The 27014-nt window shown below is 46.9% G+C and overlaps 1 protein-coding gene across 1 annotated transcript in view; it reads left to right on the forward strand.

The window, feature by feature from the left end:
* The window catches only part of LOC126162709 (venom serine protease-like), a 257256-nt gene that overhangs the window by 117307 nt on the left and 112935 nt on the right, over positions 1–27014 (forward strand). The window contains exon 2 of the mRNA XM_049919371.1: positions 24536–24767. Coding sequence (XP_049775328.1) covers positions 24537–24767 — 231 coding nt within the window. The 5' untranslated portion in view covers position 24536. The remainder of the gene's footprint in view (positions 1–24535; positions 24768–27014) is intronic.

Here is a 27014-nt window from a genome sequence, read left to right on the forward strand (position 1 = left end):
TTAATTCCGACGAACACTGTTTTTGGGAGACGATGCCACATCACACTATTCAAGCACTCTTTGGGGTTCTGCGTTTTTCCATGAAGACATTTCATCAGGAGACTTCTGTCAGCCAGATATCTGAAAATGGGCTTTACTTCTTTCATGATGGCTGATGGTAGACTATGGGGGTTGGGTTGTTTGGGGGAAGAGACCAAACAGCGAGGTCATCGGTCTTATCGGATTAGGGAAAGACGGGGAAGGAAGTCCGCCGTGCCCTTTGAAAGGAACCATCCCGGCATTTGCCTGGAGCGATTTAGGGAAATCACGGAAAACCTAAATCAGAATGGCCGGACGCGGGATTGAACTGTCGCCCTCCCGAATACGAGTCCAGTATGCTAAGCACTGCGCCACCTCGCTCGGTGGTAGACTATGGTGGCGAATGTATTTCTCTCCAGTTGTTAATCCCCTATTCTATTTACACCAGCTCTTTTCACCTTGGGGCACAAACCATGTTCTGGATGCTCGTTTATGGGTGCGACTTGGAAATACAAAGCCCATATAGCATTCCTCATTTCTTCAAGATTGCCTGTATTTTGCCTGATTGCAAGGCCATAGCAATTCTGAATATGGTTTATTATGGAATCAGTCAATCTTCCTTTGCCATGCAAGGTTTCCCCATCATCTAGTTTTTTCCCTTTCATAACTGATTTTAACCTTCTCAGCCTGACTCCCATTCTCTTCTGCACATGATCTATTCATTCAAGTTTGCTTATATTTACACCTCTCCCATATGGTTTGCTTTCCAAAACTTCTTTGAATGCTTTAGAGTCACCATCTCCTCCATTATACCACTATGAAGAGCGATGAAATTTTTTTTTCACCCCAGCAACCTCCATGCCACCACCACTACCATAATAATTAGCAACACAGTCATCACTATGTTCATTTTTCAGCCTATCTCTGCATCTACAGTATTTAGACTTTATTGCAACATCAATAACCTTGCCAGTGTCAACACTAGTTGCTGTTACAGCACCGTTGTTGGAGGTGTGACCCCTTTTTCTGCCACGTGCCATCAAGAGCTACTGTGAGGTCACGACTGCCATCATCTTCTTTCACTGCTTCTTCCATAGGTACCTGCATTGACTTCTGTGCTACATCTTCAACTGCAGATCGTAGTACACAGTTATAAGCATCAAATTTTGAAGGTACACTTGGAAGATTTAGAACACCACATAGCATATCACCAGCTGCTTTGTCCTTACCAAATGCTCGCAGTCCTTGAACTAACCTAATATTTACACTACAAAGTTCAGTTTTCTTGTATCCATTATTTACAGTTACTGAAACAGAACTTGGAAACTTACAGCTATACTTACAAACACTGCATATTACATTAAACTGGGCAGCCAGGCCAACATGGGAATCTACTTTGAGAGAAACGTTTCCTTGACTTTTTTGCAGCACACACTGTTTTCAAGAGCTTCCCACAATATACTCGTATCAATGAGTTCAAAGACTTCTTTCCCTTTCTCAAGTAAATTATATTTCTCTTCCAAATTTTCTCTTCCAAACCGTTATGAGAAGCACTGATTTCATTTGGAGTAAGATCGTTCGGCAAATCAGTAGTAAGTGGACTCACAATTTCCAACAGTGATGATGAAGAACTGCTTTGCTTTGCTAATGAATCATCATTATTTCTTTTCTTTTGCCAGTTCACGTGCTTTTTAAACACTTTTGCTATAGCTCTACGCATTTTCACTGCGAAAAGTGAAGCACTAAATACGAAATATCTCGACAACAACAACTTTCATATAGCACACTGTTTACAAACAATCCCGTCATAAAGTCAAAGAATAACTTGAGAAAACCAGAGGGAAACATTTTCGGACAAATAGTGTATAAAGAGACGATGGAAAGCGGGATATATGAATTCATGTCACATAACTGTACTGCCAAAAGGTTTATGGTCAGCCATGGGAGACATGTATAACTGAAGCGAAATACCCGATCTCACAAATCTATAAAAATAAAATAGTTATAATTCTAATAGAGCTATGTATAATACATTATTTTAAAGGGGAAACTTGGCGGAATACAATACGTCAATAAAACGAAAATCGATTTTTTAACCCATAATCGGATTCTGTACCCCCTTAGATATAATATCTAAACAAACTCGGTCCATTTGCGAATATCATGAGTTCCGCGGTAGAAGACCCTCTTCCGTTCCAAGGTGCAAGATGGTGCACGACCGAACACGCGTTGTGTAAATAGTTTTAAAAATATCAGAGTTTCACTCACCATAAAATTCAGTAACTAAAGAATTAAAAATATACTCGAAATAACTCTATCATATTACACAGCATTTAAATATGTGGAACTCGTAATATTTGCAAACGCTGCTCGAAACACAACCATACGTCTCACTACAACAGAAACAGTACAAAATGCCGGAAACCGCTTGTGACGGCGTCTAGTGGGCATTTCGTTACGTGATTCAAAAATCAGTCGCTAAATTGAAACATCGACCATCGTGAGTTCCTAGGTAAACTGTCCTCCACGTACGACACACTCCCCTGTTGTTTAGTAGTCTACTTCGACGTTAAATGACGTCCGCAACTCAGCTACTCAAAACGTAGCATAGTATTCAGCGTTTTAGGAACGTCAGGCGGAAGGTGAGATGACGTCCCTTTCGAACTGGAAGGTGGACACTTTTAACAACATATGTGATGTCTGTACAATTCAGCAAATGACGAGTTTAATGCAGATTTGCTTCAAAGAACACATCCTATGTGCTTCTATTTTGATCACTATATGTTTTTTAATCCTCGTTACAACAACTTTTCTTTTTATATGTACGTGAGGGCCCCAATTGTTAAATATTGTCCACTACTTTGGATGCATCGCGAATCTACATCTATATCTAGATGATACACTCCAGTTCACGATTAAGCGCGTGGCAAAGGATTAATCGAACCACCTTAAAGCTACTTTTCTACCGTTCCACTCTAGAACGGCACGCGGGAAAAACGGGCACTTAAATCTTCCCGTGCCAACTTTGATTTCTTTTATTTAACAATGACGATCATTTCTCCCAATCTAGGTGGGCGCCAACAAAATATTTTCACACTTAGAGGAGAAAATTGGTGATTTAAATTTCATGAGAAGATCCGCCGCAACAAAAAATGTCTTTGTTTTAATGATTGTGACCATAATGCGCCATATCACATCTGTGACACTATTTCCCCTATTTCGCGACAATACGAAACGAGCTACTTTTCTTTGCATTTTTTCTATGTTCTCCGTCAATCCTAACTGATGTGGATTCCACACCGTACGGCAATACTCCAGAAGAGGGCGGAGAAGCGCAGTGTAAGCAGATTCTTTAGTAGCCCTATTGCATATGTAGGTATTCTGCCAATAAACCGCAGTCTTTGGTTCGCTTTCCCCATAAAATTATCTACAGGATCAACCCAATTCAAGTTATTCGTAATTGTAAACCCTAAGTATTCAGTTGAGCTGACGGGTTTGTGTGGATCCTTTTTAGTACTCATGTGGATGACTTCACACTTTTCATTATTTAAAGTCAATTGCAACTTTTCGCACCATACGGATGTCTTGTTGAAATCATTTTGCAATTGATTTTCATCTGATGACTTTTCAAGACGGTAAATGGCAGCATCCTCTGAAAAGAATCTAAGTGGGCTGCTCGTTATTGTCTCCTAAATCGTTTATGCAGATCGGGAACAGCAGTGAGCCTTATAATACTTCCTTGGGAAACGATAGATACTACTTCTGTTTCACTCGATGACTTTCCGCCAGTTAGTACGAACTGTGAGCTTCATGACAGGACATCACGAATCCAGTCACATAACTGAGTGTAGGAACGCAATCTGATCAGAAGTCGCTTGTGAGGAATGGTGTCAAAAGCTTTTTCGCAATCTAAAAATATGGAATCAATTTGACATCTCCTGTCCCTTTCACTCATTAATTCGTGAGAATTAAGAGCATGCTTTGTTTCACAAGGACGGTATTTTTTTTTATCTTTGTTGGGTATTTGTCAACAAATAGTTTTCTTCGAGGTAATTCATAATATTGGAGCACAGTATATGTTCCAAAATCTTACTACAAATTGACGTTAGTGATATTAACTTGTAATTCAGCGGATTACTTATATTTCCTTTCTTAGGTATTAGTGTGACTTGTGCAAGTTTCCTGTCTCTGGACATGGATCTTTCGACGAGAAATCGTTTTATATGATTTCCGTGTATGGAGGTATTGTACCAGCGTATTCCGAAACAAACTTGGCTGGAATGCCACCTGGATCGGAGGTCTTGCCTTTATTAAGTGATTTAAGCTGCTTCGCTACACCAGTTGCGCCACTGACGTGCAAATTCCAGCCTTCGTAGCCTATGAGCAGCAGTTAGCGTGGGTGCTTGAAACAGGCGCGCTGCTCAGAGGCCCATACGTAGTAACGTTTGCTGAACGGTAGCTAGGGGGAAACTGTTGGTAGTCCCTTGGTTCATGTGGATGATCAGTTGCTCAACAGTTGCTCGTCTATTCGCCCGTACTCACCTCCGCAGCCGACGTTCATTCTTGTGATCTACAGGGTGAAAAGTATTTAAACCGACAAAGTCTGGGAGGTTGTAGGGGACATCAAAACAAATATATTTCCCTAACGTCATTTTTTCCTATGAGGAGTATTTAAACCGGTGGAGGCCGTATTACGATCTTGAGTTGTTAGAGGGCGTATTATGCTCTTCAGTTGTAGGCAACTGCTGTCCACCAGCGTTGTAGTGCATTGTCTCTGTTTACTAATGGAGCGATACACCTGGAGTGAGTACAGTGACATGCTTGGTGCGTACTACGTAGCGCACCACAACGGGCGAGCTGTACAGCGGGTTTATCAACAACAATATTCTAATCACCGTATCCCGCATCATGCGACCTTTGCTGCTGTGTACCAACGTCTGCGTGAGACCGAGTCATTTAGTAGATTACCTGGACAGGGACGCCGTCACACGGTAAGAACGTTGCAATTTGAAGAAGCTGTCTTGCAGCAAGTGGAGCGGGATCCTTCAATCAGCACTCGTGCAATTGCACATAACATGGGGAAGAATCAGACGAATGTAAGAACAGTCCTTCGAGAGCAATTGTTACGTCCATTTCACTTACAGCGTGTCCACAACCTGGAACCAGTTGATTATCCACCCAGAGAACAGTTTTCGCAGTGGTACCCGGGACACTGTGAAATGCATCCTACATTTCCATTCTCTGTGTTGTTTACCGATGAAGCAACGTTCGGTCGTGATGGAGTCTTCAACATGCACAATTCGCATGTTTGGAGTGAGGATAACCCACATGCCTCAGTTACTAACGCTCATCAAGTGCGGTTCTTCGTTAATGTGTGGGTCGGTGTTGTTGGGGACTGTTTAACTGGGCCGTATCTGCTACCTACGCCATTAAATGGCAGGCACTATTACAATTTTCTCGCCAGAGCATTGCCAGAATTGCTGGAAAACGTCCCGCTCCCTACAAGACAACGCATGTGGTTCCAACATGACGGGGCGCCGGCACATTTCAGTCGTCGTGTGCGTCGATTCCTGGACCGACGTTTCCCAGAAACGTGGATTGGCGGAGGTGGTCCTGTACCATGGCCTGCTCGATCCCCAGATATGTACCCTCTGGACTTTTTTGTTGGTTTAATTAATTTGTCGCCAGAGAATTATTCCTCTACCGGTTTAAATACTCCTCGTAGGAAAAAATGACGTTAGGGAAAAATATTTGTTTTGATGTCTCCTACAACCTCCCAGCGTTTGTCGGTTTAAATACTTTTCACCCTGTATAGCCCGTGGTGAACCGTAGTTGCCTCGGCGTCTGTTTTGGATAAAGTCATTTTGCCATGCAAGGTATACTTAAACCTCGATGGTATGCTAAACAGTCGTTTCGGAAATGCTTGCACCCCAGCATTACAACAAATGCAATGTTATCCGCCGACCCCGCTTTCTGACAGGCTTTAAATACCCTCCACTGCTGGTGCTGCCACTTGTCGTCTTTGAGTGACGTCGAACATAAGCGGTGGTCACACTAATGTGACTGCTCCTATTATAGTAGTTGCAAAAGGCAAATTCAGTGGCATTTCACCCTTCAAAATCAGATTACTACTACACGAGTAATTACAATATTTAGAACTTAATATTCTTATGTTTTGATCGAGAAGCCGATTGCTGTCTTGTGCGGAAGTTCGCGTTGTTATACGGTACTGTCGCGTCGGGCTTGTGGGGCATTCCAGCTTGATGTAGCTAAGAGAGTCTACTTGCAAAAGCGGAATAGTAAAGAAAATTTTAATTTAAAACTGATACTACTTACACTTAGCTACATGTGGTTGGACCTACAGACCAACTAGAAGGCTACGGACGTGGTATCTAAGAATCGTTCATCAGTTAACTACACTAAAACTTCCGCTTTTGTTTCTGCCACAAGCTCCGAAAGAAAAGTGCTCATCACAAATTCAGTGAATTTGTACAACAGGGAACTGCAGTATATAGATTGTTAAATAGTAGCTTCGCGTCGTGAGTGTAATGTTAAGATACACATTTGTATTGCAAAATTAAATCATCTGCATTTAACAGACCTCTTCCTTCCTAAATTTCCACAGTCTATAAGTTGTCCTACTCCTTTGTCCACATGGTGACTTTAGGATCTGCAGGAGGATCAAATTTGTAGTTAGAGGTCGTTAACAAGTACGAACAGTTTTGGTACTTAGCTCTTACGATGATGACTGCGTTATTGTCTTCATAGTATATCTTGGCCTAGTTAAGTCTAGGAGTGATTCCACTGAGAGGTTCCCGCGGTTTTCTTTATGTTAGGATGAGACTAACTGGTTTTTAAGGTAACGTGGTATTTTGTTTTTTAGAGAAAAAGAGTTATTTTAGTTTATGCACATCACATATTTAATAAATCTTCTCACATTTAACACTTCTACACCAATACAAAATGACACATCGTCTTCCAGCACATCTGTGTTACAACCTCACCCAACAGACACTAGAGATAAAAGACCCCGAACCTCGTGTTCCAAAGATCCACTTCCTCCCCACATGACCAAAGATAACAGTCTCTTTGAGTTATTAAACTCGAAGTCAAAGACAATATTTATATAAAATATTACATGTAAAGAAATTACAGAAATAAATGATTTTACGTTCTGTTATATGCAGCAACAAAAATGTAATAACAAAGAATGTGATCATAGCAGCTCATTAAATTCAATTTAAGTTATCTCGTGTTTGAAAAACCTACCGATTGCTGCAATAAAAATTTGCAGTTGCTGGTGCAAGACGTCTGGACAGGCTGAAAAGATGCTTTCTATATTATTGCACATTCTGTCAACGAGTTTCCCATGTGGAAAAATGTCCAGTGGCTCAAATCGGGCGACCACATCCTAATCACGAAACACACTCCCCTACAGTAACACCACCTCCCTTGTCTTCACTGTTGGCACATGACTACAGCTAACGTTCTCCAGGCATTCGCGAAACCCAAAGCCTTTCATCGGCCTGCCATGGGGTACAGTGTGATTCATCACTCCAAATCACTTGTTTCCAGTCGCCCATTGTGCAGTGGTTTCGCACTACATCAGTTCTTGCTTAGAACTGACAACAGAAATATGTAGCTTAGGAAGAGCTGTTCGACCATTCTACCCCATTCTTTTTAACTTCCTACGCACAACGAATGTGCTAGCTGGAACTGGTATGTAAGTCTGTTGATATTTTTTAAAAACATCAGGAATCCGATGTATCGACATTTAAAAAAGTAACATTATCGACTCTCTTGGAAATCGGGTTTTCTGCCAGATATCATCGTCTTCCAAACACGATATTTCGACGTCATTACTTGACGTCTTCATCAGGTGTTCCCTGAGACTGGCTGCTTGCTGGACCGGGTCGCATATTTATGCCTGCCCAGTGCCTGGTGTTCTGTTTTCCGTTCCCTAGTCGGTCCGCGCCCGCGGGTCGCCCTATCCTGCCGCTCTAGGTGTTCCCTATTTGTCCGCGCCCACTCTGGCCGCCTCCAACTGCGGCTGAGGCTTCCTGGTGTTCCCTTCTTGGTTCGTGCCCGCAGTGTGCGGATGTCTGAGGCTCGTTGTTGGTGTTGGAAACATATTTTCTCCGGTATTGCTTCAGCAGTTCAAATGCCAGGTTCCATGCAGTGCTTAGCTGGTATCCTGCTTCCCGGTTAATCAGGTTGAAGATACCCGCCAGCAGCGGATGGGCCCCTGCTGGAAGGTTCTTCAGCAGGTGGTTGGTGACCCCATCAGCGCCTCCAACCTTCCTAGTATTGAGCGCCTTCAGCTGTGCGGCCACCTCCGCCTCGGAGATGGCTTCGATTATGTCCCCGTCGTCCCTTGCCTCCAGGAGCACCGGGAGTTGCTCGGCTACCCGCTGGATGTGGTCATCATCCAGATTGTCGTCCACTGGGGTGAATGACGATTCGAATTGGTCCGCCAGGACACCTGCTTTTCCGTCTGGGCTGCAGACACCGTCTTGCCCAACCAGTATTGGTGGTATGCACTGTCATCGGCACAGGAACGACTTAACCGTGCGCCAGGTGCTGCCGTCCTCTGGGTTGAAGGAGGCGATGAAGGCTGGCCACACGCTGTTCCTGTGCATCTCAGCCGCTGCTTTGATGTCTCTCTGCATGTGCTTGAGGCGACGCTTCGTCGTGGGTTGGCGGGTGAGCTGCCACTCCCGGAACAGCCTGTTCTTCTCCCTGATTGCTTCCCGTATCGAAGGCGGTAGGTTGCGGGAGAAGTCCCTGGGCCCCTGTGGCTTGGGGAGGGGGAGGAGGTGGCTGCGTGCAGTAGCTGGTGGGAGAGGACCCGCAGAGTGGCGACCGCGCCCACTGCATCTGGGTCAGGTGTGTCCGCGATCGATTCCAGGACTGTCTCCTGGAATTGCTCGCCGTCCATGTGCCGGTACGTCTGTCGGCATGGTGACAGCACGGCTCCGGTGACATCTATGGCGAAGACCACCGGCAGGTGGTCTGACGACAGTGCACACCATGTGGAGGCGGCCGTGAGGTGCCTGATGTCTTTTATGACGGCGACATCGAGCACGTCCGGCCATCCCCTGGCTGGGTAGATTGTGGGCTCCTGTGGGCCCAGGATCAGGGCGTTGTTCCTCGTGGCAGTGCAGGAAAGTCGGCGGCCAGGGAACGTCCACTGTCACTGTCACTGTCACTGTCACTTATCCATACGAGTCTGCCCTGACTCGTGTTGGGAGCAGGCTAAGCATATACGGCTATTCCTGCATTATCCTATATCTGTGGAGTGGCTTCCTCACGGTCTGATTTGGCCTGAGGTGTTTTCTGGGGTGGAGTTGTCCTCTCTCTATCGTGAGATATTATTCTCGTAACAGGTCAGGCCAACGAGTGGTTAGCCTGTGGTGAATAGGATGGCCTAAGTCCCTAATTAGCCTATTGTCGGACTGTACAGTCCGCTCATAGATGACCCGCGCCGATTGTTTGAATCGGTCCCAGAGGAAGGGGGTGCCGGTTTGCCAGTGTAGCAGAGAGGTCGAATAGAGCCTCGGTAGGCGCAGAGCGAGCTTGAGCGCCCTGTTCTGCACCCTCTGCAGCTTGTTGATGTGTGTATCGGCCGCGTTGCCCCACATCACGGCCGCATATTCCAGCACTAGACGAACCAGCGCCAGGTACAGCGTGATGCCGTGGTGGGGAGACAAGGCAGACGACGGGTTGAGCAGAGCGTACAGAACGCATAGGCGCCCTATTGCTCTGCCCCTGACGTCCTCGATGTGGGCTTTCCACGTTAGCTTCTGATCGAGAATGACTCCCAGGTAGCGGCCAGTCCTGCTCCATGGAATGGGGCTTCCCATGACGGTGACTGGTGGAAGATCATGGTGGCAGTGGTCTTCGTGTGAACACCACTGCCTGGATCTTCGCCGCATCCTGCTTCAGGCGCCACTTTGTCGACCATGCACCAAGGGCCTCACATCCACGCTGGAGCAGGCGGCGCATCTCGACTGTCTTCATACTCCGCACGAATAGTGCTGGTAGTTGGGAGCTCCAACGTCAGGCGCGTAATGGGGCCCCTTAGGGATATAGCAGCAAGAGAGGGGAAGAAAACCAATGTGCACTCCGTGTGCATACCGGGACGGAGTCATTCCAGAAGTGGAAAGGGTCCTTCCGGATGCCATGAAGGGTACAGGGTGCACCCATCTGCAGGTGGTCGCTCATGTCGGCACCAATGATGTGTGTCGCTACGGATCGGAGGAAATCCTCTCTGGCTTCCGGCGGCTATCTGATATGGTGAAGACTGCCAGTCTCGCTAGCGGGATGAAAGCAGAGCTCACCATCTGCAGCATCGTCGACAGGACTGACTGTGGACCTTTGGCACAGAGCCGAGTGGAGGGTCTGAATCAGAGGCTGAGACGGTTCTGCGACCGTGTGGGCTGCAGATTCCTCGACTTGCGCCATAGGGTGGTGGGTTTCGGGTTCCGCTGGATAGGGTAGGAGTCCACTACACGCAACAAGCGGCTACACGGGTAGCAGGGGTTGTGTGGCGTGGGCTGGGCGGTTTTTTAGGTTAGATGGCCTTGGGCAAGTACAGCAAGGACAACAGCCTCAACGGGTGCGAGGCAAAGTCAGGACATGCGGGGACCAAGCAGCAATCGGTATTGTAATTGTAAACTGTCGAAGCTGCGTTGGTAAAGTACCGGAACTTCAAGCGCTGATAGAAAGCACCGAAGCTGAAATCGTTATAGGTACAGAAAGCTGGCTGAAGCCAGAGATAAGTTCTGCCGAAATTTTTACAAAGGTACAGACGGTGTTTAGAAAGGATAGAGTGCATGCAACCGGTGGTGGAGTAGTTAGTAGTAGTTTATCCTGTAGTGAAGTAGAAGTGGATAGTTCCTGTGAATTATTATGGGTGGAGGTTACACTCAACAACCGAGCTAGGTTAATAATTGGCTCCTTTTACCGACCTCCCGACTCAGCAGCATTAGTGGCAGAACAACTGAGAGAAAATTTGGAATACATTTCACATAAATTTTCTCAGCATGTTATAGTCTTAGGTGGAGATTTCAATTTACCAGATATCGACTGGGACACTCAGATGTTTAGGACGGGTGGTAGGAACAGAGCATCGAGTGACATTATACTGAGTGCACTATCCGAAAATTACCTCGAGCAATTAAACAGAGAACCGACTCGTGGAGATAACATCTTGGACCTACTGATAACAAACAGACCCGAACTTTTAGACTCTGTATGTGCAGAACAGGGAATCAGTGATCATAAGGCCATTGCAGCATCCCTGAATATGGAAGTAAATAGGAATATAAAAAAGGGAGGAAGGTTTATCTGTTTAGCAAGAGTAATAGAAGGCAGATTTCAGACTACCTAACAGATCAAAACGAAAATTTCTGTTCCGACACTGGCAATGTTGAGTGTTTATGGAAGAAGTTCAAGGCAATCGTAAAATGCGTTTTAGACAGGTACGTGCCGAGTAAAACTGTGAGGGACGGGAAAAACCCACCGTGGTACAACAACAAAGTTAGGAAACTACTGCGAAAGCAAAGAGAGCTTCACTCCAAGTTTAAACGCAGCCAAAACCTCTCAGACAAACAGAAGCTAAACGATGTCAAAGTTAGCGTAAGGAGGGCTATGCGTGAAGCGTTCAGTGAATTCGAAAGTAAAATTCTATGTACCGACTTGACAGAAAATCCTAGGAAGTTCTGGTCTTACGTTAAATCAGTAAGTGGCTCGAAACAGCATATCCAGACACTCCGGGATGATGATGGCATTGAAACAGAGGATGACACGCGTAAAACTGAAATACTAAACGCCTTTTTCCAAAGCTGTTTCACAGAGGAAGACCGCACTGCAGTTCCTTCTCTAAGTCCTCGCACAAACGAAAAAATGGCTGACATCGAAATAAGTGTCGAAGGAATAGAAAAGCAACTGGAATCACTCAACTGAGGAAAGTCCACTGGACCTGACGGGATACCAATTCGATTCTACACAGAGTACCCGAAAGAACTTGCCCCCCATCTAACAGCCGTGTACCGCAAGTCTCTAGAGGAACGGAAGGTTCCAAATGATTGGAAAAGAGCACAGGTAGTCCCAGTGTTCAAGAAGGGTCGTCGAGCAGATGCGCATAAGTATAGACCTATATCTCTGACGACGATCTGTTGTAGAATTTTAGAACATGTTTTTTTCACGTATCATCTCGTTTTTGGAAACACAGAGTCTACTCTGTAGGAATCAACATGGATTCCGGAAACAGCGATCGTGTGAGACCCAACTCGCTTTATTTGTTCATGAGTCCCAGAAAATATTAGATACAGGCTCCCAGGTAGATGCTATTTTTCTTGACTTCCGGAAGGCGTTCGATACAGTTCCGCACTGTCGCCTGATAAACAAAGTAAGAGCCTACGTAATATCAGACCAGCTGTGTGGCTGGATTGAAGAGTTTTTAGCCAACAGAACACAGCATGTTGTTATCAATGGAGAGACGTTTACAGACGTTAAAGTAACCTCTGGCGTGCCACAGGGGACCATTGCTTTTCACAATATATATAAATGACCTAGTAGATAGTGTCGGAAGTTCCATGCGGCTTTTCGCGGATGATGCTGTAGTATACAGAGAAGTTGCAGCATTAGAAAATTGTAGCGAAATGCAGGAAGATCTGCAGCGGATAGGCACTTGGTGCAGGGAGTGGCAACTGACCCTTAACATAGACAAATGTAATGTATTGCGAATACATAGAAAGAAGGATCCTTTATTGTATGATTATATGATAGTGGAACAAACACTGGTAGTAGTTACTTCTGTAAAATATCTGGGAGTATGCGTGCGGAACGATTTGAAGTGGAATGATCATATAAAATTAATTGTTTGTAAGGCGGGTACCAGGTTGAGATTCATTGGGAGAGTCCTTAGAAAATGTAGTCCATCAACAAAGGATGTGGCTTACAAAACACTCGTTCGACCTACACTTGAGTATTGCTCATCAGTGTTGGATCCGTACCAGATCGGGTTGCTGGAGGAGATAGAGAAGATCCAAAAAAGAGCGGCGCGTTTCGTCACAGGGCTATGTGGTAACCGTGCTAGCGTTACGGAGATGTTTAACAAACTCAAGTGGCAGACTCTGCAAGAGAGGCGCTATGCATCGCCGTGTAGCTTGCTCGCCAGGTTTCGAGAGGGTGCGTTTCTGGATGAGGTATCGAATATATTGCTTCCCCCTACTTATACCTCCCGAGGAGATCACGAATGTAAAATTGGAGAGATTAGAGCGCGCACGGAGGCTTTTAGACAGTCGTTCTTCTCGCGAACCATACGCGACTGGAACAGGAAAGGGAGGTAATGATAGTGGCACGTAAAGTGCCCTCCGCCACACACCGTTGGGTGGCTTGCGGAGTACAAATGTAGATGTAGATGTAGATGTAGAATAGTGCCGTGTCGTCGGCGTAGAATGCCAACTTCACCGGCGCCACGCGCGGAGCATCGGCAGTGAATAAGGAGTAGAGCACGGGGCAGTGAACGGACCCCTGCGGCACTCCAGCACGGATGGGTCGGTGCGTGGACGTCCCCTCGTCCAGGCGGACGTGGAAAGTCCTGTTGGCCAGATACGATCGGAGTAGGACCCTATGCGACGTCGGGACCCCGTGCACAAAAAGTTTGTACACGATGCCGTCGTGCCACACAGAGTCGAATGCCCTGGAGACGTCGAGGAACACCGCCCCAAGGTATTCCCGCGTCTCCAGGGCGCGCATGGCCTCTTCCACTAGCCACATCAGCTGATGGGCCGTGGAGTGATCCCTCCGGAAGCCGAAATGCTCATCCGGTATCACTCCTTCTGCTGTCACGTGGCAAAGCAGGCGCCTGGCGTAGAGGAGCTTGAATACTTTGGAGAGGGCCGGTAGCAGACTGATGGGTCTGTAATTGGCAGCGTCACGCGGATCCTTGTTCGCTTTGGGGATGGCCACTACCTCTGCATGTTTCCACACAGAGGGGTAGACACCCGAGCGAAGGACCTGGTTGAAGATACCCGCCAGCAGCGGATGGGCCCCTGCTGGAAGGTTCCCCAGCAGGTGGTTGGTGACCCCAACCTTCCTGGTATTGAGCGCCTTCAGCTGTGCGGCCACCTCCGCCTCGGAGATGGCTTCGATGACGTCCCCGTCATCCTTTGCCTCCAGGAACACTGGGAGTTGCTCGGCTACCCGCTGGATGTGGTCTTCATCCAGATTGTCGTCCACCTGCTTTTCTGTCTGGGCTGCAGACGACGTCTTGCCCAACCAGTATTGGTGGTATGCGCTGTCGTCGGCACAGGAACGACTTAACCGTGCGCCAGATGCTGCCGTCCTCTGGGTTGAGGGAGGCGACGAAGGCCGACCACACGCTGTTCCTGTGCACCTCAGCCGCTGCTTTGATGTCTCTCCGCATGCGGTTGAGGCGTCGCTTCGTCGCGGGTTGGCGGGTGAGCTGCCACTCCCGGAACAGCCTGTTCTTCTCCCTGATTGCTTCCCGTATCAGAGGCGGTAGGTTGCGGGAGTAGTCCCTGGGCCCCTGTGGCTGGGGAGGGGGGGGGGCGGGGGTGGCTGCGTCGGCTGCGCCCACTGCGTCTGGATCCGGTGTGTCCGCGATCGATTCCAGGAATATCTGCTGGAAACGCTCGCAGTCCATGCGCCTGTACGTCGGTCGGCGTGGTGGCAGCGTGGCTCCGGCGACATCTTTGTCGAAGACCACCGGCCGGTGGTCGGACGACAGTGCACACCGTGTGGAGGCGGTGATGTGGTGCCCGATGCCTTTTATGACTGCGACATCGAGCACGTCCGGCCGTACCCTGGCTGGGTACATTGTGGGCTCGGCAGCCACTGACATTCGTGAGGCGGGAGTTCCATTCCGGGAGCTTCGCATTGAAGTCACCCGCAATGAACACCCTCCCCCCAACTGTCAGCAGCGCGTCGACGTCCGCCTCCTGGAGGTGTCCGTGTGGTGGCCTGTATACTGTCACGAACGTGATCTGCCCGGGTGTCGTGGTGACCGTCACCCTAGTGGCTTCCAGGGTTGCCAGGTCCGGAAGTTGCACCTGGCGGTGCCTGAGTGATGCACATACATAGATGTCGGTGCCACCGCCGGCTGTTGGCCTGTCATTGCGATAGCAATCATAGTTTGCTACACGCACGTGGACCCCAGGTTTAAGGTGAGTTTCGCCGACCAGGCAGAGGTCAATGGCCTCGTCCTGCATGAACTGGCGAAACTCACCTTGTTGGGGTAACAGGCTGTTTGCGTTGAAGCCGCAAACGGTCAGTCCATGGATGAGTGGATTATCCATGGTCTGGCTTCATGGTGACGGTAGCAGCCTGGAGGGCCTCCGTGACTGCCGTGACTAGCACGGGCAGTTGTTGGAGCAGGGCAGAGAGAGACCCCAGAAGGGCTCCCAGGTCTGAGGCTCCTGGTCCTGTTGATGGTGCGGGTACAGCCGCAGCGGCGGTCGCGGGGGCGGCCGGGCGCGGCGTCGCCGTCGCGTCCGTTTGCTGGACCGCGCGCCCAGCAGCCTGCGGCGCGGGAGTTTTGAATGGACGGGCAGTGCGTCGTCCGCCCTTGTGGTGGTCGGCCTGGGAGTCAGCCTGTGGGGCTGACGAGCCAGGCGCGGTGGACGGTGCGGTCTCGTTCGAGTCCTGTTGCGGAAGTGGCGGGAAGGCCACGTGTCGTCTCGTGGTGGCGTCAGCGAACTCCCCCTTGGTGGCGGAGGCGTAGCTGGTGGCAGGTTGCACCTTCCTGGCAGATGCTGATCGTCCGTTCTGCCGTGGGCGGCGGCGGAATGCAGCGCAGCCTCTGTAGCTCGCCACATGTGGCTCGCTACAGTTGCAGCACTTTGGCGCCTCCTGTCTCTTCTTCGTGCAGTCCCGACTCTGGTGGGAGTCGGCGCACTTGACACAGCGGGCCGGCATGGAGCAGTAGCGAGCCACGTGGTCAAGGCCCTGGCAGGAGAAGCACTGGGCGCGCCTCCCCTTGGCCTTGAGCGGCTCCACTTCCACCCCAATCCGGGCCACCATCTGCAGCTGGAAGATTTTTCGGTTTTCGAAGTTGTCTGGGAGGACAACTAGGAAAAGAGGCATGTCTCGCCTCGTCCTGGGTGATTTCATGATGGTCACGGAGCTGGCCATGTAGCCCAGCCCCGCCAGTTCTTCCTGGAGGCGCGAGGGCTCCATTTTCAGCGGGAGGCGGCGGAAAACCACCTTCAGCTGCTTCACGGGCTCCGCATTATGCATAAAGCAGTGTAGCTTGTCGGTCTCAATGATCTTCATGGCTGCTCGGTAGTCATCCATGGTAGCGGTCGAAACCCGGTATAGGTCTCGCCCGACACATTTGACCTTGGCAGTGGACGCAACTGTCTCAAATTTATCAAGGAAGGACTTGTAAGTGTCCGTCCATGAGACAGTTATTGGTGGTGGGGTGGGTGCCCGCGTCTTGGGTGGCTCAGTGGCCTCCATGGCCCCTGGCTCGTCGACGTCAATGAATGAGTTCGTTGTCGGGAGCGGCTGCACTGTTTTGAGCCGTTTGGCCCGAGCAGTGTGCCGCCGCTTCGGGACGGTGAACCCATCGTCTGGTGTCCGGTCTGCCTCAGTGGGGGCAGGGTCGTCTGCCATCTTCTGCTTCTGGCTTCTCCGGCAAACAGACTGAGAGAATGTCGAGGAGGAGTCCTCCTCTATTGCTGCCGGCCTCTTCCTGGTGGGCTGCAGTGTTGCCATGGCTTCCGCCTCGAGCAGGTCGCCAAGGTTGGCCTCTATGATAGTGTCGTCACGTGGCAGGACGGTGACGTCTTCTCTCGTCACGCCTGGCGGTAGAGTTTCTGGTATATCTGTAGCCTCTTCACTGGAAGAGACCGGAGTGGCAGCTAGCAGTGCACCAGTTTCTTCTGGAACTGGAACTGGTGGCACAACACTCATCGGGGCCGCCGCTGGAAGAACAGTGTCGTCTGTATTCAACACGCCTGTCAGGGCTCCCGACGGTACCTGTTCCTCTTCATTGACCACGCAACCGAGTGACTTGAGGTACTGGTGGAACAAGTGGAGAGGTCGTTCGTTGGCTGCTCGTTCCCGGTAATCAGTATCCCGTGACATTCGGCGCAGGATGACGTACAATTGCGCCGCTGTAAGCGGGCCTGTTTCCCTAGAATATGCCGTCTCGTGCTCCATTGTCGTTTGCTGCGTCGTCGTACATGGGGGGCCGGATGGCGCCGCAGACGGGGCGTACTTGGTCGCCCGAGCCCGTCCCGCCTGGCGGCGATCCGCCACACCCTTCGCTTGAGTAGCATGGTCCTGCTTGCACTGCATCGCTCACTCGAGTGCCAGGAGGCCACGACCGCAGTTGGAGGCGGCCAGAGTGGGCGCGGACGAAATAGGGAACACCTAGAGCAGCAGGATAGCGCGACTCGCGGGCGCGGACCGACTAGGGAACGGAAAACAGAACACCAGGCACTGGGCAGGCATAAATATGCGACCCGTTCCAGCAAGCAGCCAGTCTCAGGGAACACCTGATGAAGACGTCAAGTAATGACGTCGAAATATCGTGTTTGGAAGACGCTGATATCCGGCAGAAAACCCGATTTCCACGAGATGTCATCAAACCACCGGGAAAGTCTAAGAAATTACATTATCGACTCTCGTTAAATTGGAAAAAGTATCGATATATGGATGAAAAAATATCGACGTACCGGCCTATAAAATATCGGCTGCACATTGTAAATATACTGCCAGTTTTAGATCTATATATTTAAGTATTGATTTATTATTAGATATTCTGTACATCAACAAGCTAGCTGCCTGCATATCCCCGTTAGAGCAAGAACAGAGAGGAAAACGATTACCACTTTGCTAACAATGGCAACTGCATGCAAGTGGCATGATAAAAGGTGCCCGATTGGTCCATCGTTCGGTTTCATCACAATCGGATTTGTCAGGAACACTCCATGCCGACTTCCCTGTCTTTTCATTTCTGCAAACGTCAGCGACCTGGCAGCTATAGTGATGTTCTATTATAATTTCAAAAGGACAATTGCATATATTTACGGAAAATTGCGAAAAAATATAATATGAAATAAAAATATCTCCACTCGATACTGCCATTTTGATATTGATTAATTATACAGCGGCATTATAATTAAAGTTTCAAACGCTGCAGAAAGAACAACACTGGTCAGAATGACTTAAAATTACAAAGAAATATTATCGGAGAAGGGGGAAAAAGTATCGCAGAAGAAAAAAATGGTGTGAAAATTAATCATTAGATGGCGCTGCATGTGTCAGAAAACGAAAATGAAAACACCTGTCATGCGCACGACCCATTAAAGTTGGTATAAACACGCCGGGTACACGGCTTTTCCTCCTTTCGCGTCGGCGTCGTTCGCCATAACTGTGTTAATGCAGGAAAGCGCTCTGCTTGTAAAGCTGTATTACAAGAATTATTGTGCACACGTCGCTCTACAGAAGTTCCGGACACTGAAGGGTTTGAAAAAAGGCGTTAGTCCGATGACTGCCATGGGTCTGGAGAAAATGATTCGGAAATTCGAAAAGACGGGTTCTGGTTGAGGGATGAAACGAATTAATTCGACGTCAGTGGAAGCAGTGGCCACAGCAATGCGGGAGGAGACGAGTGATGGTGTGCAAACGTGTAGTGCATGGAGAGTTGCCCGAACACTGTACATACCCGCGAGCACGGTGTGTAAAATCCTAAAAAAAAAATCATTCTTTGCTATCCATTCAAAATTACCCACGTGCACGATTTTCTTCCTGTTGACCTGCCAGCAAGAGAGACCTTTGCTTTAGAATTTCTTGCTCGCTTGGAAGTGGACAATGATTGGCCGTGGAAGATTTTGTGGACAGATGAAGCCCACTTCTATCTGACAGGATACGTCAATTCTCAGAATTGTCGAATATGAGCAACAGAAAATCCACACGCAAATCAACCAGTACCACTTCATCCAGAAAAGGGTACTGTGTGGTGTGGGTTTACGACATCATTTATTACAGGGCCATATTTTTTCGAAGACATAGGTGCTTCCCGTCCTGTTACCTGTACCGTCACTGGTAAGCGCGATGAGTGTCTTTTGCGCAACCACGTCATTCCAGCTCTCCGGCAGTGTGGATGGGATTATCTTTATGCAAGATGGCGCACCTCCGCTCATTACAAATCCAGTTAAACAGCTGCTGAAGCACCATTTCGGAAATGCTAGAATTATCAGCCGCCATTTGCCTACAGCCTGCCGGCCGGGGTGGCCGAGCAGTTCTAGGCGCTACTGTCTGGAACCGCGCGACCGCTACGGTCGCAGGTTCGAATTCTGCCTCGGGCATGGATGTGTGTGACGTCCTTAGGTTAGTTAGATTTAAGTAGTTCTAAGTTCTAGGGGACTGATGACCTCAGAAGTTAAGTCCTATAGTGCTCAGAGCCATCTTGAACCTACAGCCTGGCGTCCCGGTCACCTGATCTTAATTCGTGTGACTTCTGGCTGTGGGACTATCTGAAGGATATTGTGTTCAGTGTTCCGATTGCAAACTCAGCTGCATTGAAGACACGCATTGTGCAATACATTCTGAACGTGACCGCGGAAACATTTCGATTGGTTATAGAACGTGCTGTTTCTCGATTTCAACTTGTTGCAGAAAACGGTGGACAGTATATTGAAACGGTGGACAGCATATTGAACATGTTTTGCGCCAGTCACACGGAAATTAATAAACTGATCTGATTTTGACTGATGCTTTTTATACGGTTTTAGCTTCAGGACAATTAAAAAAACCGATGTGATTGATGCTTTTTATGCGGTTTTTGGCCTCATGGCAATTAAAAACCGATGTGATTGATGCTATCTAAGCCGTTTTTGGCATCAGGACAATTAAAAACCGATTTTCCCATCTGATGCGATATGACCTTGCCGTGATGGCTGGACTTACATAACTAACAGTATCACACCTGCACACCCAAACACACTGAGTAGTACAGCTTGTTTAACGTCAAACGTACACCTTAGGCATTGTTGTATGATTCATTTGTCATTTGTTATTTTTCTTCTGCCATACGTTTTCCCCCTTCTCCGATAATATTCGGTTGCAATTTGGGTCATTCTGACCAGTGGTGTTATTTCTACAGCAGTTTGAAAATTTAACTGTAATTAGAATCACCCTGTATATCGGGGAATAATATCGCTGATATGTGTCGGTAATTTTTGGAAAAGTATCGGTATATCGATATTTCCTCAACATCCCTACTTGATAGCACTTCGGAACTCAAGAGTGATTCTTTCTGCAGATTTCATGGGATTTTTTGCAGCCACCCTGTGTAAAGCTTGATGGCGCCTGTCCTAGTTTCCCAACAGGCAACTTGTGCAGGTTTAAAAGGGTTGAATTGTCCCTGATGAATTTATTACTCATGTGACATCCAGTGAAAAGCCCACGTTTGAAGTCACGGGCTGTCTCGACCGATCGATCGTGCAGTCACTGTTTCTTTATTGACAACACAATACTCCGCGCTCCTTTTATAATGGCGGGTCAGCCTTTCGTGACGTTAGTGGTCAATTCGGCACTATATAGCGGTGTCCGGATAAGTTTGGTCTGATAGTGTATTTGTCCCAACAAAGGATGTAGTTCATTTATGTTCATAGACATGATTTTAAATATGACATGACGATAAATGTTCGTACAATATTGGTGCGCCTATAACTCTTTTTCCTCGTCTTGATTGCAGTTTCTTTTAGAAAAACAAATAACTTGTATAATCTCGTACATTTACAAAAAGCGCAGTTCATTAACATGACAATTTTCATTTCATTTTAAAACAATCAACAACTTGAAATACTTTTAATCTAATGTGAATAGCTGCTAGAAATACGCCTAATACTCTGCCATGAAATGAAACGTATATGAATCTTATGCAGGCGACAAGCCGTAAGTTTAAATAAACATGATCAACAATGTAACACAGGAATTATCGTATTTTTTTTTTAAATTTTTCCATGTGTTCCTTGACAGAATAGAAGGAGAGGGCCTTGAAGAAACTCTCCAGTTTACACTTGAAAGTGCATGGATTACTGTTTTCAATTTTTGAATTCACATGGCAGCTCACCGAAAATAGACGCAGCAGAATATTGCACGCCTTTCTGTACAAGAGTCAAGGAGGTGCTGCTTAGTATTAACTGAGTGAAAGCTGCTAACTCTTGGGAATAAGCCGATATTGTTAACAACAAACGACGTTAAATAAAATGTGTATTGTGAGACCAGTATCAGAATTCCCACATTACTGAGCAGGGATCGACAAGAGGTTCGGGAACTTACACCACACATTGCTCGAACCGCACATTTCTGAGCCAAAAATGCCATTTTTGAATCAAAATATATAATACCACGCGTCACAAGCGAATGAAAATAAGCAAAGTAAACAACTTTTCGTGCTGAACTATCATTTATTTCAGATACTGGCCCAATGGCAAATAAAGCAGGATTTACTTTTTGAACAAGGTCCTGGATATAGGTGGGCTTTGCACGACAGTTTACTATCCCATCTGAACGCCTAGAGATTTGAACTGTTCATTCTCACTGATCATATTTTCGCGATTACCTTAGTGGCGAACTGGACTGGACGTCCTCCCCATCATAACTCTCTTCCTCGGAGGCCACCCTTATCTCCAAGTGATTTCTTCCGATTTGGTTATGTCAAAGATCTTGTGTTTCTACGTCTGCTGCCACTTAATTTGGAAGAGTTGCAGGTAAGAATGATTAACATGGTCGTTCACAATGACTTGTTGCCACGTGTATGGCAAGAGTTTTACTACCGTATTGACGTTAGCTGGGTCATAAACGGAGCCCACATCGAGTACCAGTGATGCGAGTTAAGAGCTTGGAGAGATTCTCTGTCTACTGATATATGTCTATTTTCTGTATGTGTTGTAGTTTTCACGGTATGTCTTTTTAAATCTTGTACCGGGTGATCAAAAAGTCAGTATAAATTTGAAAACTGAATAAATCACGGAATAGTGTAGATAGAGAGGTACAAATTGACATACATGCTTGGAATGACATGGGTTTTTATTAGAATCACAAAAAAGAATACAAAAGTTCAAAAAATATCCGACAGATGGCGCTTCATCTGATCAGAATAGCAATAATTAGCATAACAAAGTAAGACAAAGCAAAGATGATATTCTTTACAGGAAATGCTCAATATGTCCAACATCATTCCTCAACAATAGCTGTAGTCGAGGAATAATGCTATGAACAGCACTGTAAAGCATGTCCGGAGTTATGGTGAGGCATTGGCGTCGGATGCTGTCTTTCAGCATCCCTAGAGATGTCGGTCGATCACGATACACTTGCGACTTCAGTTAACCCCAAAGCCAATAATAGCACGGACTGAGGTCTAGGGACCTCGGAGGCCAAGCATGACGAAAGTGGCGGCTGAGCACACGATCATCACCAAACGTCGCTCGCAAGAGATCTTTCACGCGTCTAACAATATGGGGTGGAGCGCCATCCTGCATAAACATCGTACGTTCCAGCAGGTGTTTATCAGCCAGGCTGGGGATGATGCGATTCTGTAACATATCGGCGTACCTCTCACCCGTCACGGTAGCACTTGCTGTCCAGAGCCATCTGTCGGACATTTTATGAACTTTGTTTTTTTTTTTTTGTTCTAATAAAACCCCATATCATTCCAAGCATGTGTGTCAATTTTTACCTCTCTATCTACATTATTCCGTGGTTTATTAAGTTTTCAAATTTATACTGACTTTTGATCACCCGGTATACAGGGTGTTACAAAAAGGTACAGCCAAACTTTCAGGAAACATTCCTCACACACAAATAAAGAAAAGATGTTATGTGGACATGTGTCCGGAAACGCTTAATTTCCATGTTAGAGCTCATTTTAGTTTCGTCAGTATGTACCGTACTTCCTCGATTCACCGCCAGTTGGCCCAATTGAAGGAAGGTAATGTTGACTTCGGTGCTTGTGTTGACATGCGACTCATTGCTCTACAGTACTAGCATCAAGCACATCGGTACGTAGCATCAACAGGATAGTGTTCATCACGAACGTGGTTTTGCAGTCAGTGCAATGTTTACAAATGCGGAGTTGGCAGATGCCCATTTGATGTATGGATTAGCACGGGGAATTGCTGTGGCGCGGTACGTTTGTATCGAGACAGATTTCCAGGACGAAGGTGTCCCGACAGGAAGACGTTCGAAGCAATTGAGCGGCGTCTTAGGGATCACGGAACATTCCAACCTATGACTCGCGACTGGGGAAGACCTAGAACGACGAGGACACCTGCAATGGACGAGGCAATTCTTTGTGCAGTTGGCGATAACCCTAATGTCAGCGTCAGAGAAGTTACTGCTGTACAAGGTAACGTTGACCACGCCACTGTATGGAGAGTGCTATGGGCGAACCAGTTGTTTCCGTATCATGTACAGCGTGTGCAGGCACTATCAGCAGTTGATTGGCGAATGGTTCATCCAACAATGTGTAAATCCTCATTTCAGTGCAAATGTTCTCTTTACGGATGAGGCTTCATTCCAACGTGATAAAATTGTAAATTTTCACAGTCAACATGTGTGGGCTGACGAGAATCCGCACGCAATTGTGCAATCACGTGATCAACACAGATTGTCTGTGAACGTTTGGGCAGTCATTGTTGGTGATGTCTTGATTGGGCCCCATGTTCTTCCACCTACGCTCAATGGAGCACGTTATCATGATTTCATACGGGATACTCTACCTGTGCTGCTAGAATAGAACATGTGCCTTTACAAGTACGACACAACATGTGGTTCATGCACGATGGAGCTCCTGCACATTTCAGTCGAAGTGTTCGTACGCTTATCAACAACAGATTCGGTACCGATGGATTGGTAGAGGCGGACCAATTCCATGGCCTCCACGCTCTCCTGACCTCAACCCTCTTGACTTTCATTTATGGGGGCATTTGAAAGCTCTTGTCTACGCAACCCCGGTACCAAATGTAGAGACTCTTCGTGCTCGTATTGTGGACAGCTGTGATACAATAAGCCATTCTCCAGGGCTGCATCAGCGCATCAGGGACTCCATGCGATGGAGGGTGGATGCATGTATCCCCGCTAACGGAGGACATTTTGAGCATTTCCTGTAACATAGTGCTTGAAGTCACGCTGGTACGTTCTGTTGCTGTGTGTTTCCATTCCATGATTAATGTGATTTGAAGAGAAGTAATAAAATGAGTTCTAACATGGAAAGTAAGCGTTTCCGGACACATGTCCACATAACATATTTTCTTTCTTTGTGTGTGAGGAATGTTTCCTGAAAGTTTGGCCGTACCTTTTTGTAACGCCCTGTATTCCTAGCCACAGTAACACCGTACCGTAGCGCACGAGACAGTCGCGCTAAATTTCTAGGGTTTATAAACGGAATTTCGTTTGGGGGTATGACCCATTGTATAGACGTTAAGGCGGAGGACACTGAGGAGATGCAGCAATGGTGGGTGGGCTGTTGCAGAATGCGAGAGGCCCTGTGGTTGGTGGCGGTGGCGGCGGTGGCGGGTGCGGCACGCGGCCAGAACTTCACCGGCTGCGACCTGTACCAGGAGGTGGCGGTGGGCTCCACCTACACCCTCTATTCGCCGCTGTACCCCAACTACTTCCAGGGCGCGTACGCCTGCCGCTGGAGCGCCGTCACGGACGCCGCCGCCAAGATCGTGCTCAGCTGCGACCACTTCAGCCTGCCAGCGGTAACTCTGCCAGCCTCATCACCACGCATTTACTGCACGCGCACTGTAACTCGATAGATGTCACGGACGACATCGCGTGCGGAGGTATCGATACACGTCGGCCGGTATTCACTATTTTCCACTAGATGCCAAACTCATTTACGAAACAATGTTTTTTTTATAGTAGCATTGTACAGAAGTATTTCATAATCTGTAGCATCATGACTTCTGTTTCGATTACACATGAAGATATTTACATTATTGTGCAAAATAGATTAAACGGTCGTCATCTCCGCGTGTCCTTTGTATTTCGCAGGAACACTGTTGCATTCTTGCCCATGGCTGCTGAGAGCCACTGTGTGACTGGGCCACATCTCCAAATACGGAGTCCAATTTTATTGTCATTTTAAAGGAGGTTTGATATTGTTTAAACGTAACACATTTCGGGGAGTATTGTAAAAAAATGCTTTTTGGGATAAAATATAGAACAAATGTAAGGAGTGTTCAAATGGAAAGATACGAAACGTCGTGACAACCAGATGGGTTGGAATTTACTTTGGCATGATGTAGTGAGACATCTAAGTGTGCAAATGTAGTGTCGTCACCTTCCTCTACAAACTTCAGAGCTGTGTCTTAAGCATTCAGGGTGATGCTCACCGCCTTTTTCGACGTCCGAAATACAATACTCATCGCATTCCCTGAGCACGCAAAGACCATTGACAGTGACGTGCACTATGACACGCTCCGTAGCCTAGTCAAGTCCGTCACGAGGAAACAGCCTGGGTTGTTCAGGGAGGGAGTGATTCTGCTCGGCAATAACACGCGTCCACACGTCTACAAGACCACACAAAATGTAATGGCAAAGTTGAAGTGGGAGAAACTTGAACATCCGCCCTACAGCCCTGAACTGTCGCCTTGCGGCTTCCACGCGCTTTGTCGCCAAGAAAACATCTCAGAGAGAAGGGCATCAACTCGGACAACGAACTGAAGGACACAATGGAGAGCTGGCTCCTGTCACAGCCACACGAATTCTGGGAACAGCATGTGAAATAGTGGGATAGTTGTACTCAAGTCTCCGGTGATTACTTTTGAATAAAGGCTTCAATTATACCCACGGTGTTGTTTCGTATGTTTTCTTTCGAACACCCCTAATTTCTTATTAAACACTAAACATACTCCCACAACTGCAATTTGTAGTATCCATCATACGAGATACAGCTGACGAAATTCGAACGTACTAATAGTTGTTTAGGGTAGAGTAGAATGAATCAGAGCACACAGTAGTACAAATGCGTGTATTGTCTAGCCACTATTAATAGCACTAAGTTCGTTCGCATCTTGCATGCAGTGTTATCCTCTATTACAGACAATCGAGTGAATTATAAAGTCTGTGACATGACATTGTGTTGAATTTAGAAAACAGAAGGCCCCGGAGAAATTACGCAAAGTGTTTCGACGTGATGCAGAAAGTTTATACAGAGTATCGCAGGAGAAATGGTCAATATTCAGGAATATGACAGGAACCATCATTCGAAACAAAAAAGTCCAGTAAACATGGGCTCTAAAATGCATACCTTATGACCTACGTACACTTCTTAATTATAGATACTGTGAAACAAATTTCTTCTACTTCAAGCCCTTTGCCTTCCATATTTTGTGAGGTGGTGGTATGAACAAAAACAAGAAAAAATGTCCAGTAAACATGACTCTGAAGTGCAGTAGAAGAGATGTGCTTCACAGCAGCAAAGATGAACAAGTGCTCATAACACCTATTACTTGCATTTTAGATTCCCTATTTACCAGACGTTTTTGATTCGAATGGTCGTTCCTGTCATATCCCTCAATGTTGACCATTCCTCCTGGGACACTTTGTATACCAGTGCATCGGAAGGACTGTTTCTAACTTTATGATCTATAGAGGACATGAACATAAACATTTCTAATCAATAACAGAGTGTTTACAGATGCTTAGTTTTCTATGCAAAACCAGTGCTCGTCACTTAGATTTTAGGTGAGTTTATTTCGGTTGTAATTCTCACCATGTAAACAATGAAGTATTGAAGTTAGTTTATATTAAGTCACAGAATAACTTCTGTGAAATTTGTTTACTTAGTTCCGAATATTAAAGTCTGTAACCTTATGCTTCTATGAAAGTGCTGAGAGACAGGCTTCCTGATTACAGAACTGACCTAATTTTTTCCAGAGCACATTTTTTGCATTCACGTTTCTGATTTCCGCACATATTTTCACTCATATTTATCCTATATT

Source organism: Schistocerca cancellata, chromosome 1 (genome assembly GCF_023864275.1).
Source record: "Schistocerca cancellata isolate TAMUIC-IGC-003103 chromosome 1, iqSchCanc2.1, whole genome shotgun sequence".
Taxonomy (NCBI): Eukaryota; Metazoa; Arthropoda; class Insecta; order Orthoptera; family Acrididae; genus Schistocerca; species Schistocerca cancellata.